Source organism: Panulirus ornatus, chromosome 8 (genome assembly GCF_036320965.1).
Source record: "Panulirus ornatus isolate Po-2019 chromosome 8, ASM3632096v1, whole genome shotgun sequence".
Lineage (NCBI taxonomy): Eukaryota > Metazoa > Arthropoda > Malacostraca > Decapoda > Palinuridae > Panulirus > Panulirus ornatus.
The window spans coordinates 47,659,624-47,674,651 of NC_092231.1; the positions used below are offsets into that span (position 1 = coordinate 47,659,624).

The 15,028-nt window shown below is 40.8% G+C and overlaps 1 protein-coding gene across 1 annotated transcript in view; it reads left to right on the forward strand.

Moving 5' to 3' along the window:
• The first annotated feature begins 13,659 nt into the window (after window positions 1-13,659).
• The window catches only part of LOC139749713 (ionotropic receptor 21a-like), an 87,039-nt gene continuing 85,670 nt past the window's right edge, over window positions 13,660-15,028 (forward strand). The window contains exon 1 of the mRNA XM_071663867.1: window positions 13,660-13,799. Coding sequence (XP_071519968.1) covers window positions 13,660-13,799 — 140 coding nt within the window. The remainder of the gene's footprint in view (window positions 13,800-15,028) is intronic.

Genomic DNA, 15,028 nt, shown 5'->3' on the forward strand with positions numbered 1-15,028 from the left:
TATGTAATTCTGCTCAGCAGTTTTTTGAGCTGTCACCGACTTTTCTGCTGCACATTAGCCTTCTACTGTCCTCGTTAACGCTGTCGTTTATACAGTGTATTTCTGACATTTTACAGAGTACATCTGAATTAAGAAGAAAAAAAACATATGTCTATACCACTTTTAAAGGTATTCATAGTCTTTGCATTCACTACGTCTGACAGTAACTTAATTTAGTGCTTTTTCCTCGTCCGTACTATATCTTTTAGTTTTGTGCCATTCCTTTTGTCCTGGTAACTGTGTTTTCTTGTATTTCGAAAAGATGTTCGTGATTTACGTTATCGAGCTTGTTCAGTATTTTCAACACTTGGATTAAGTCGCCACGAAGTCTACGTTTTTCAAGGAAGAAAAGATCCAATCGTTTTAACATTTCTTTATATGCCAGATTTCAAAGGGATGGGATCAATTTTGACATACGTCTTTGTACTTGCTCTAATTTTTCCTCGTCTTTTTTTTATAGTTTGAAGGCCAAATCTGACCTGCATATTCAAGGGTGGTCTTACTAGTGAATTATAAAGTGCGATAATTGTTTCTGGTGTCCTGTAATCTATGTTCCCTGCCATGAAAACTAACATTTGGTTGCCTTTTGTACCTGCTGCTTGACACTGTTTAGCGTACTTCAGATTGTTGCTAATGATAACTACAAGGTCCATTTCTTCATTTACCTCAGCTATAGTTTCCTAATGTTTTGTAGTCGTAGCATATGTTGTCTCAAAATTGTATAACGTGACACTTGTCTACATTAAACTTCATTTGTCATTTGTCTGACCACTCAGTTAGTTAAGATCTCTTTGAATCATTATGCAACCCGCTTGTTCACAGCTCTAACTCCTAGTTTAGCTTGGCCACCAAATGTGGATATCTCAGATATGAGACCGAGTTTTAGGTCATTAATGTACATTTTGACAAGATTGGGCGTAGGGCCGACACCTGTGGTACACCATTCGTTACGTTTAGCCATCTATGGCTCTGCCATTTAATACTACACGCTGCTTTCTTCCGGTAAGCCAATCTCTTATCCATATACAAAGTTCTTCACCAATTCTTTTTGCTTTGAGTTTATGTAAAAGACTCTTGTGAGGTATTTCATCGAAAACCTTTTGGAAATCTAGATACACTACATCAGACGGTAATGTTTCGTCCCAAATCTGATAAATAACATTAAAGAATTCCATTTAATTCGTCAAGCAGGATCTTCTATGGCGGAAACCGTGTTAGTCGTCTGACAGAGTTTTGTTTCTGGATACGTGACAATTTCATCTCGTATTATTTTTCCATCATTTTATCTAACACTAAAGTAAGGCTAATTAGGCGGTAGTTTAAGGCACACATCATGTCTCCTTTTATAGATATATATATATATATATATATATATATATATATATATATATATATATATATATATATATATATATATATATATATATATATATATATATATTTCTTTCTTTCTTTCAAACTATTCGCCATTTCCCGCATTAGCAAGGTAGCGTTAAGAACAGAGGACTGGGCCTTTGAGGGAATATCCTCACCTGGCCCCCTTCTCTGTTCCTTCTTTTGGAAAATTAAAAAAGAAAAAAAAAAAAAAGAGAGGGGAGGATTTCCAGCCCCCCGCTCCCTCCCCTTTTAGTCGCCTTCTACGACACGCAGGGAATACGTGGGAAGTATTCTTTCTCCCCTATCCCCAGGGATAATATATATATATATATATATATATATATATATATATATATATATATATATATATATATATATATATATATATATATATATATATATATATAGGAGTAACATTTCCTAGTTTCCAGTCAGATGCCACCTGACCATCTGACACAGATTTCTTGAATATTTTTGTTATGGGGTATATCAGCTGTCGCCTGACCTCCTTTAAAGATCTTGAAGCTAAGTTATCTGAGCCGCTGGACTTGTTAGGATTTAACTGGTCCAGGTAATTAAGTACTTCAGAGTTCTTTTTTTCTCTTCATCAGATCCTTTAAACATTTTCATTGGTTATGGTATTCTAGATATTTCTTCAATTGTGAATACGGAGAGAGAGAGAGAGAGAGAGAGAGAGAGAGAGAGAGAGAGAGAGAGAGAGAGAGAGAGAGAGAGAGAGAGAGAGAGAGAGAGAGAGAGAGAGAGAGAGAGAGAGAGAGAGAGAGAGAGAGAGAGAGAGAGAGAGAGAGAGAGAGAGAGAGAGAGAGAGAGAGAGAGAGAGAGAGAGAGAGAGAGAGAGAGAGTCTACGATGTAGCAATTTAGCACTATCTCCAAAAAATCATTGCACTAGTACAAGTACTTCCTTACACAGAAAAGTAATAGCTATAACACTGGTCAAGAAAACTTTGATTCATTTCGTCACATAAATCAAAATAGGTGAACCTTATAGTAATTCTTACGCTTAATTCAAAGTTGTCTTTAGAATTTTTCTATCAGGCATGGTTTTTAAATCAGTGGGTAATTGAATCTTACAGTAAGTGGATATTACTCATTCATCAATAATGCTGGTATTAAACTTCAGAAACTTACCTCTAGAATGTAGTAGTGCACGATTTTCGGCTATATTTGGCGTCAGGAACATCCCTCTTCAGTGTCCAACAGTAATCTGCCAAAATAGAGGGGCTCCACTTTCCTTGGTACTGCATTTCTATGTCCAAAATATGCCTGGTAAAATCTTTCGCCTTGCTCATCATTGACTGCCACAAGATTTTCCGGGAAAAAGTCTAAATGCGAGTCCAAAAAGTGACTTTGTAGACTCATATTACACCCCAGAGCCTTATATGAAGTAAACAGAACTTTTAAAACATCACAGTAATTTTCTGATCTGTAATTCTCAAAAGAAAAATGCAAACCTGCTTAAATATTAAACAGCAATGTAGTTTTTTCTAACTTCAGTTAGCTCTTCATCGAACTTTTCGTCTCGATGCAGTTCCCTAATCTGTGGACTTACAAAAATACTTTCCTTGATTTTTGTATTACTGATTCTGGGGAATTTATTCCATGATTATGTGAATCTATGGCCAGTTTTTTCCCCACCTTTAACGAAGTTCTTCATCAACTGGAGCATAATGTGCAATGAAGGCAGATTAACTTTCTCTGGATCAACATGAGGAGGATTGATGACCTTCGTCCATTGAGTCAGTGTTTCGGCCACACTTTCTTTACGTAATGATTTTTCTTGTCCCGGTTGTCCCAATCACGGAAGAAACAACAGAACTTCGTGTAACCAAGTTGCATTCCTAGTAAAATTGCCACAACTTTCAGGTCACCACATACGTTCCACTTAAAGTCCCCATACTTAGTTTTTTCCCAAAAGAAGCTTCATGCTATCATACGATTCCTTCATGTTCGCTGTGTGAGCCAGAGGAACGTAGGGGAACTTGTTTCCGTTGTGCAGTAGAACCGCTTTCAAGCTTACTTTTGATGAGTCAATAAACAAGCGCCAATCATCTGTGTTATATTCTTGGCCAAGTGCCTCCATAACGGAACGAGCAACATGGTAATAAACCAGACCATCTTCAAGAGAGAAAAGTTCTGAAAATGGCGTGGCGATCACGATAAAAACAAACTTTGATTTAATTCTGGGGAAGATTCCAGCTCTTTAACCTGAAGCCCAAAAGTTCAGCTTGCTTGTTAGGCAAATTTAAATCGCTGACAAAAGTATTAAGATCTCCTTGACTCAGCAAATGTGATTCACTTGAAGAACAGCTTGCCTCAAATGTTGGATCCATATTGTCCTCAACTTGGTCTACTTTCTCATTACCAGACTCATCGTCACTCAGTGTCATGTTTCTTATCGGCTCTAGCACAGGTAATACCTAACCGTGAGGTACTAGCCTCATAGTAGATGGTGAATCAGGATATATAAGAATATACTTGGATTTTGATGTTATACCATTCATATTTGTCATGCAAAAGTAGCAATCCGAAGCGTGATCTTAGGGTCCTCTCCAAACCACAGAAATGGCAAAAGGCACACGGCGTGAACCTTTTGCCCATGCTGTGAGAAGCTTGACATATGTGACACAAAAAATATAGGGGACCCAACTCTTATCTTGGTCACCCACTTTACAACCAAAGTAATGCTCATAGCATTTTGTAATGAAGGGTGTGAAAGTTTTTCACAGCAGATATTGTAGAAAGTATTCGGACTATTTGTAGTTTTTTAGCATTATAATGGGGTATCTGCACAACACATAAATACACAAAGCACAATTTGTCAACAAGGTGGAAAAGACATTATTTACGCATTGTGCTCCTAGCCTGCAACTGCCAGAGAGCTGCCATTCAGGAATGGGCACTATTTGAATATCCTAGCACTTCCAGCTGTGTTTCTGCAGAAACCTGGTGACTCATCTACCTAGGCTTGTGCTTGCAAAAAGAAGCTATTGCACCTCACAAACAATGGAAATAAATGTGTTTGTTAAACATTTCGTTTCAAATGCTCCGTAGATCACTAATACATATATACTGTATGTAATGATATGCGAGCATGGTAGAAAAAAAAAACTATGGGTGACAGAAATTCTGAAAACATATTTGGATTCAGAGTGCAAAAATGCATAGAAATATATCTTTTATCCATAGGACAAAATCTTTGTTGACCAGTGTAATTTTTACAGTATCAATATGATTTTCATGTCGCAAAGATAATGTCAATGACAATAGGAGAATAGATTTACACCATTCTTCATATCTATAAAAGAAAACTTAATTGTACATTCTGGGATACTACCCAAAACAAAAGAATGTTTCTTTTGTATGTAAGAGAAAAGGAAATACATAACAATGACGATACCCATCACAACCTGCAGGCATGGTGGCCACAACGACCTTAACCTAAAAATATAGTGACGACAACTATCACACCCTACAAGGTATGGTGACCTGAACTGCTACAACTTACATGTAGGTTCACCACAACCTTCACACTAAACAGGTATAGTGACTTCAACCACAATGCCCTACAGGAATGGTGAATAAACCCACCATATCCTATACATATAGTGGCTGCACCCGCCACACCATACATATATGAAGACTACAACTGACAGGTATGGTAACAATCCCATCAAATCCTAAAGGTATGGTAATCGCATCCACAAAATCCTACATATATAGTGAATGCGACCACTGCGCCCTACAGGTAGGGTCACCACTCCCTACAGGTTTGGTGACTGCACCAACACAACCAACAGATATGATGATAACATCCATAACACCCTACAGGTATGGTAAACACATGCACCAAACCCTACAAGTATGCTGACCACCTCTATCAGACCCTTCGGTTATGATGACCATACATTACAGGTTTTGATGACCACGCCATACAGGTATAGTGACCACACTTATCATGCCCTACAGAAATGGCGACATCCACCACACTTCAGGTATGATGATCATATACACCACAACCCTCAGGTACGGTGACAATATGCTTAACGTTATAGTGACCACAACCAGACGCTCATACCTTACAGATATGTTGATACTCAAATGATATCCTACGGATATGACGCCCTTCTCCACCGTACCCTGTAAGTATAGTGATCACGACCTAAAGGAAATGTGACAACACCTATCACACCCTACAAGTTTGGTGACCACATCCAGCACACACTACAGGCATGGTGATCACAACTTACAGATATGGTGGCAGCACTCATCAAACATAACTGGTATTATTGTAACATCCAATATTTCCGGAAACCCCACATTACGGGAATAGTTAAGTCTGCCTTTAAGAAACTGGATGTCCTGTTTAGATATCGAAACTTCTGAGCACTTGCTCCGTTTATACAAGGGATTCACTCGTACTTTTATGGAGCACTGCTCTCACATTTGGGGTGGTTCTAGCTCTGTATGCTCACTTGACAGAGTTGAGTCAAAAGCGATCCGACTTATAAACCGCCCCAGCTTAACTTCTAAACTTGGTCCCCCTTGCCCTTCATCTATAGGTATTACTTTGGTTTTTGCTCCCGAGTGCTGGTTGCTTGTGTGCCCCCACCACCAACGAGACCACGCAATAGTCGTTAAGCTGCTGCGTCAAATGATTATTGTGTGGCCATCGGCAACTCAAAGGTTGGCCGTTTTGATACCTGTTTCTTTTCCTACCCGTCGAAGATAAGGAACACTACCTTCTCATGTCTTCCCCAATCACTATGACCTGGCACATTTCAAAAGACAGGTGTTTCACTTCCTCCAAAATTCGTAAATACTTTCCCCTTGTCTTTTCTTGTTTCCCTTTCATAATTCTCTCTTCATTTCAATTAAGGCCCGGCCTTGATGTGGACTTCTATCCGTGACTGGAACCTTCAACATTAAAAGAACCCTAAAAGTATGGTGACCGCATCCACCACACTCGACACGAATGGAGACCATACCAACCACACTCTAGGGGTTTGGTGAACACATCATGAAGATATGGTGACCATACCCTATAGGTATAGTGACCTACACTCACAACACCCTAGAGGTATGGTGACTAAACCCGACATGCCCTACAGGTATGGCAACCACATATTGAACTCCCATAGGTATGGTGACTACACTCACTATACCCTATCATACCATACAGGTTTGATGATTATACCCGTCAGACCCTACAGGCATTGTGACCACACCATACAGGTTTGGTAATCACCTAGATGTTTTGTGAACACACTATAAATTACAGGTATGTTGACTCTACCCGCTACATCATACAGGTATGGTAACCATATCCAATAGGTATAGTAATCATATCCAGCATGTCCCACAGATATGGTGACCATTCTCACTACATCCTACATGTACGGTGACTACACCGATCATACCTCGCAGGTATGTTGACAACATGATATAGGTATGGTGACCTAAAGTTACAGCTATGGTAACCCGAATCCATCAAACACTACAGCTATGGTGATCACTTCCAACAAAAGCAGCAGGTATGGTCACTACAACTACTTCACATTACAGGTAAGGTAAATACACCAACCCCACCGAACAAATATGGTAACAAAACTCATAGCACCCCACAGGTACGATGAACACGCCCACCAAACCCTATCGATATGAAGTCCACATCTACCGCACCCTAGAGTTATAGTAACAACACCCATCATACACTACAAGTATGATGACCAGACTCTAAAGGTTTAGTGGCCACACTCTACAAGCAAGGTGGCCACACCCATCACATCCTGCAGGTATGGTAACTACATAAATCACACCCTACCGTATGGTGACCACAACCAAAAGGAATGTTAAGCACACCCATCATGCCCTATAGGTATGATGACTACATCCACCACACCCTACTATTATGGTGACCACACCTCTCACATCCTACAGGTATGATGATTACACCAATCACATTCTACTAGTAGAATAACAACATCCACCACACCAAATAGGTATGGAGACCAAACCCATCACATCCTACAGGTATGGTGACTACATCCATCACACCCTAAAGGTATGGTGACTACACACACAATACCGTAGATGTATGGTGTCCACATTTTAAAGTTCGGTGAATACACTCTACAGGTATGGTGACCAAACTCATCACTCATAAAAGGAATGGCGACTACGTCCACCACATACTAGAGGTATGGTGACCACACGCACCACAACCTACAGCTTAGTGACCACACCCTGTAGTTATGGTGGTCACAACCATCAGACTCTAATGGTATGATGACCACACCCTACATATGGTCGTGATCACAGCCATCAAACCCTGGATTATTGTGACCACACCTCACAGGTTTTATGATCCTGTTTTATGGCCTAAATATTTGGTAGCCCAAGAGTGTGGTGACCATTTCCATCACATACGAAAGGTAAGGTGACCATTTCAAGACACCTTACAGGTATAATCATCACAACCACCACATCCTAAAGGTACAGTGACTACGCTTTACAGGTATGGTGACCTTCACCATCATAACCTATAGGTGATCACATCCATCACACCCTACACGTATGATGCCCATGTCAAGAACTTCCTGTAGGTATGACAACTACACCTTTCGGATAAGGTGACCACATAAATCACACTCTCCATGTATGATGACTACACCTTATAGGTTTGGTGACACTGTCACACAACTATGGTGACTACAATTACTATAGCCTACAGATATGGTGATGACACCTTCTACGCTAGATATATATTGTGACCATACCTTATTGTTTTGGCTACCACACAATGCAGGTATGGTGTCAACAACAACCATCACAAGGTAGAGGAATGGTGACCACACCCACCATATTATACATACATAGTGACCACACACACCAGACCCAACAAACCCTAAGATTATGATGATAACACCGAGCACATCATACAGGTATAGTGACCACAACAACTACACCTAATAGATATGGTGACCACACCACATATACTAGAAATACGGTGAGCACACTATACAAATATGATGGCGACATCCTAAGATTTGGTAACCACACCCAGTACACCCTACAGATATGGTGACCACACCTAAAATATCCACCACATCCTATACGTATGGTGACCAAACCTACAAACCCTACAGGTATGGTGACCAAACCTACAAACCCTACAGGTATGGTGACCACACCTACAAACCCTACAGGTATGGCGACCAAACTCATCACATCCTACAGGAATAGTGACCACACTCCACAGGTTTGGTGACTACACTATACAAGTATGTCAACCACACCATCCGCAACCTTACAGGTTAGGTTTCTACAATATACAGGTATGGTGACCATATCCATCACGCTCTAAAGTATGTGACCACACACTACAGGTATGATGACCATATAATACAGGTATGTTGACAATGCCATATGGGTAGGATAAGGTAAGATAAGATGTCTTTATTGTCAAATTGCTTACATGATACAAAATTTAATCCTTTATTGCTGGAAGCTTATTTCAAGATAAGATGTATAAGGATTATAGAATGAAAATTATACAGTGTCACATAAAAGTACCACATAAAATATCATATAATCATATATTGCACTCAAAAGCTATATCACAGAGGAGTTAGAGCATCTTCAGATGGTAAACGGTAGAATGCTTTTTGGTACAAATGATTTCCTGAATGTATCGGTGCGCCGTATAGGCAGAGACAGTCTTCTTCCTGACCTTAAAGATATATAGTATTGGTGTAGAAGATGGGTTGAATCTTGCATGATCTTCTCCACCTCCTTCACTGCACATTCCTGATACAACATATCTAATGTTTTAGTGTTTGCATCCAATTTCCTAGTATTTTTTTGTCCTAAACTCTATTATCAACTCTTTAGTTTTCTTTACATTCAAGTGCAGATAATTTGTTTATCACCACTCAACAAAGCAACTAACCTGTGCCATATGATAACTACAACTATAATTTAAAATTCTTCCTATGATCACTGTATCATCAACATATTTTGAAATAGTGCAGTTGCTAAAAACACTTCTGCAGTCATCAGTATACAAACTGAAAAAAAGTGGAGAACATAACGGAACCCTGCAGTGCACATGTATTGGTAAGAATTATGCTAGACTTAGCGTTATTTATCTTGGTATACTATGGCTTTTGTGTTAACAAGCTGACAACACCATCGAGGTATGCTAACACCATACAGATATGATGACCAGAACCAGCACACCCTTCAGTTATTGTTACGACAACCACCAAACACTACAGGTGTGGTGACTATCTCTATGGTGACCACAGCCATCTCGTCCTACAGATACCTTGACTAAACCTCTCACGCCATACAGGGACGAAGACAATACCAGTCACATCCTTCAGGTATGTTGACTAAACTCATCAAACCCCATAGATATAGAGTTCACACTCACAAAATCTTACAGATATGGTGACCAAACCTGCCATTGGGTACAGGAATGGTGACTACACCCGCCTTATCATACATTTTTGGTGACGATTTGTAAAAGACCCTAAGGTTTGGGTGGCTACGTCCAACACACCTTAGAGGTATGGTGACCAAAACCTGTCTACCCAACAAGTATGGTGACCACCATACCTTAGAGGTATGGTTAAAATGTCCATGGTTAAAATCCAACTACATCCAACATCAATCCCGACCCTATCCATGATCACATCCACAACACTATGCAGGTTTGATGACCATCTTCACCACACCCTACAGATATGGTAAACACATCCACCGTCCCGGTACCTACAGGTATGGTAACTACGTACATCACACCCTTCTGGTATGGTGATCACACCCTAAAGGTATGGTGACCACACTCTATACAAGTAAGTTGAGAAACCATGTGGGTATGGTGATCAAACACTGTATGTATGTTGAGCACACACTTCATGTACGGTGATCACACAGTACACTAATGGTGACCGTACCCTAGAGGTATAATGACCACACCCCTATAACTATGGTTACCATACCTTATAGGTATGGTGACTATATCCTGCAAAAATGGTGACCATACCTTATGGGTATGTGGCCATATCCTGCCGGTATGGTGATCACACTCGAAAAATATGATAACCATACCTTAAAAGTATGGTTGTCACACTCACCAGACTCTACAGATATGGTGATCACAATCTACCTTACAGATATGGTTACCAAATCCTCCACAGCTTACAGGTATGGTAAGCATACTCTAATGGTATGATGACCATACCCTACAGGTATGATTTTTACATCCTACAGGTATGGTGATCATATCATTGCATACTTCAGATATGGTGACCACACTCTAACGGTATGGTGACCACATCTTAAAGGTATGGTTCTACATCTACCACACTCAACAGATATGATGACCACAACCACCAAACCCTATAGAGAGTCTGCTGAGTCAGCACGATAAGATAAACCAAAGTTGAGCCCCACGTTATAGATGAAGCTAAATTCGAAAATGTGCAGACCATAGGGTCCCAACAAGGCTGTTTGCGATGGTGTACTTTTCGTGATAATATTCTCTGGAAAACTAGTATTAAGGAAAATGGATAAGTGCCACCTTTAAGACCAAGGCCAATAGGTTCAGGAGTGACTGAAGACGCACCCGCAGTAATAGGAAGCGAGTTCCCGTTCATAAACTACACTAAGCCAGGTAGTGTGATCGAGCCAAGCTCTGTGAATGGGCCAGACGCTGTAATTGAGCTAAGCACTGTAACTGGACGAGACTCTGTAACTCGGCCGGGCATTGAAACTGGGCCATGCACTGTGATTGGGCCAGGCATTGTAACTGATCCGGGCTCTATGATTATGCTATGCACCGTAACTGGGTCAGGCACTGTAACTGGGCCAGATAATTTATCTGGGCCAAGCACTATAACTGGGCCAGGATTTGTATATGTGCAAGGCACTGTAACTGAGCCAGGCACTGTAACTGAGCAAAGCCCTGTAATCGTGACAAGCACTGTGAATATGGGAAACACTAACTGGGCTAAGCATCGTAAATGGGCCACACATTGTAACTGGGCCAGATACTGTAACTGTGCCAGGAATTGTAATTGTGTTAGGTACTCTAACTGTACCAGGTACTGTAACTGAGCCAGACACTGTAACTGTGCTGTGTACTGTAATTGGGCCAAGCATTGCAATTGAGCCAGGCACTGTAACTGAGTCTGGCACTGTAACTGAACCAAGCACTGTAACTGTGCTAAGCACTGTTAGTAGCTAGGTGCTGTAACTGGGATAAACATTGTAACTAGGCCCGGCACTATAACGGGATCAAGCAACGTAACTGTGCCAGGCAATGTATCTGAAGATGCTCCAGGTAGAACAGGTGTTGTTATTGAACTAGTCACTATGACTTGGTCAAGCACTGTAACTTGGCTAGTGACTGAAACTAGGCCAAACTCTGTAAGCGTGTAAGGTACTAAAGCTCTGCCAGACACTGTAACTGGGCCAGGAACTTTAGTGTGGCTCAGCACTGTAACAGGGTCAGGCACCTTAACTAAGCGAGATCATGGAACTGGTCACAAACGCAAAGTTACATGGGAATGATAGCCCTTTTCCCAACTGTTTACTCATAAGTAATAAGGAAATAACACTTACTACCCAGGAACAAAAAATTTTACAGTGTTAGTTTATGCTTTAGAATTCACGTCCCATATATCACTATATAATCCCTCATCTTGCCATAAACCAAATTGATTCTATCACCACCCCTTTAGAGAAATATGTGATTCTTCTGCCACCACCTCTAGAGAATCACAGGTGATTCTTCTATCACCACCTTAAGAGGATCACAAGTGATTATGCTACCACCACTTTTATAGAGACACAAGTTCTTATCCTACCACCATTTTCACAGAGTCACAAGTGATTTTCCGATTAATATCTCTAGAAAAACACTGGTGACTCTCCTTCCAGTGATTCTCCTACCACCAACGCTAAAGACACAAGTGATTCTCCTACCACCAGGTTTAGAGAAACGCAGATTATCCTACAACCACATTGCAAAAGATACAAACGATTATCCTAGCATCACACCCATAGTGAAACATAAGTGATTCTCCAACTTGTTCTACAGAAACTCAAATGATTCTGCTACCATCACCTCCAAAGAAACAAAATTTATTTTCCTATTACAGCCTATCGAGAAGCAAGTGATTCTCCTATCACCGCCTTTAGAGATACACAAATCACCTTTCTACCACCACGTCTAAAGAATCACTATGATTCTCCTAACCCCACCACTTTAGAGAAACACAAGTGATTCTCCCACTACCACCTCTAGAAAAACGCAAATGATTCTCCTACCACCCCTGTAAAGAAACACAAGTGATTCTCATACCATCACCTCTAGAGAAAAACAAAGTGACTTTCCTTGCACCTTCTCTGCAGAGACTCAAGTGATTCTCCAATCACCAAAACTAGAGAGACACAAGTGATTCTCCCTCAACCTTCTTTACAAAAATTTAATTATTTTCCTACCCCTCACCTCAAGAGAAACACTAGTGATTCTCTTACCGTAACGTCTAGAGAAACACAAGCGATTGTCCTCCAACCACTTCTACAGAGGCACAAATGATTCTCTTACCACCATGTCTGGAGAAACTCAGATGATTCTCCAGCCACCACCATCTAAAGAGAAACAAAAGTGATTCTTCTCTCCAGCCACCTCTAGTGAGCACGAGTGATTCTCCTGCCACCACCGCTAGAGAACACAAGTGATTCTCATACCACCACCTCCAGAGAAAACAAGTGATTATCCCACCACCACCCCGAGAAAATACAAGTGATTCTTCTACCATCATTTCTAAAAAAAAAAACACAAGTGATTCTCGTAACATCATTTCCAGAGATCACAAGTGATTCTCCTACCTCCACCGCCAGAGAACACAAGTGATTCCCCTACCATCAATTCCAGAAAACACGTGATTCTCCTACCACCACCTCTAGAAAACACAGATGATTCTCATACCACCACCTCTAGAAAACACAGATGATTCTCCTACCACCACCTCTAGAAAACACAGATGATTCTCATACCACCACCTCTAGAAAACACAGATGATTCTCATACCACCACCTCTAGAAAACACAGATGATTCTCATACCATCACCTCTACAAAACACATGTTATTCCCCTACCACCACTTTTAGAAAACACGAGTGATTCTCTTACACAGGCAGTGGGTTTCATGACTCGTGTCGAGCCTCCGTTGCCCCACTGGCAAGCACTGGCCTTCCCTTTCCACCAGTGGACCTGGCTGGCAATTGTCCTTGGCTTCATTGCTTCAGGACCACTTCTCTTCCTCCTGGCTTGGTGCAGCGACCGATGGTGAGTGAGTACAGGAAAGATCATTACGTATGTTGTTGCATGTTTGTCCCTTATGTCGCGTACAGTGAAAGGCAAAAGTCTGTTGTCGATTGTCCCAGATAATTCATTTATATCTACAGAAACATAATGAAAGTGCTTGTCATGACTTGGTAGTTGACAAGTCTGACTGCAGTGAGCTTTGAATTTTTTTGTAATAGTGACCGACATGTAACGGGTAAATAACATGCCCCAATAAACGTCATCTCGTGCGAAAGAAAAAAGTTGAAGAGAAATTAATCAGAGCTCCGCAAGTGTTTGTAGACCTGACTCGTAAAGAATGTTTATATGAAGAGGAAAAGATGAAGGAAGATAATGCCACAGCTAAGCCTGTTCAAAGAAATAAGGGGGTACCATAGCAGCCCTTCCTCCAGCGGCCGGTCTACTCACAGAAGATGTGGAGAGCAGCAGCCAAACGCGTGCCTCGTAGCTGGGGACACATGTAGACAGTTCACGATAACAATGGCCAAAATGATACCTATAGAACAGAGAAATAGATAAAAAGCAGCATCATCGTGACGTACCGAAAGGGAAGATTAATGAGAGGTGATGCTAGGAGAATTAATGAGACAGAAGGCTCTTGATTCCACTCCTGCTAATAGAGAGGTGAAGGATGAGGCCCCCTCCCCTCCCACCAGATGTGTGAGCAGTATGCCATACCTTGGCGGATATAAACCCTTTATGTGTGAAACGCGTTTATGTCATTACAAGTTTGAAACTTTGGTGCTTTGAAACTGAATAGAGAGGGACAGATTATTCCTAGAAGGAGCAGGGAAAAATTGCATTTTAGCTCTATCAGATTTTACAGGTCTACTGCTTCCCCAGTCCGAAAAGCTGTACAGGTCAAAATTTAGAGAGGAAATATGATCAGTACGAGAAAGAAAATTAGTATTAAAGGGAGGAGGTGAGGTAAAGTGTGTTGAAGTATGTAAAGTGGAATCATCATCATAATAGTTTATTGAGTTAGAAGTAGTGGAGAGAAGATCATTTTGATTATTAAGAGAAGAAAGAGTAGCAGATGACAGGATAGAACCATGAGGAACATTGCTGTAGATAAGATAGGAGGGAAAAGTCGCTCCATCCACGACTACTGCTATGGAATGACCAGAAAGTAAACTATGCAAAAGAAAAGAGAGAAGCGCTGAAAATAAACGAAGGAAGTTTTGAAAGCAAAGACTTATGCCACACTCTGT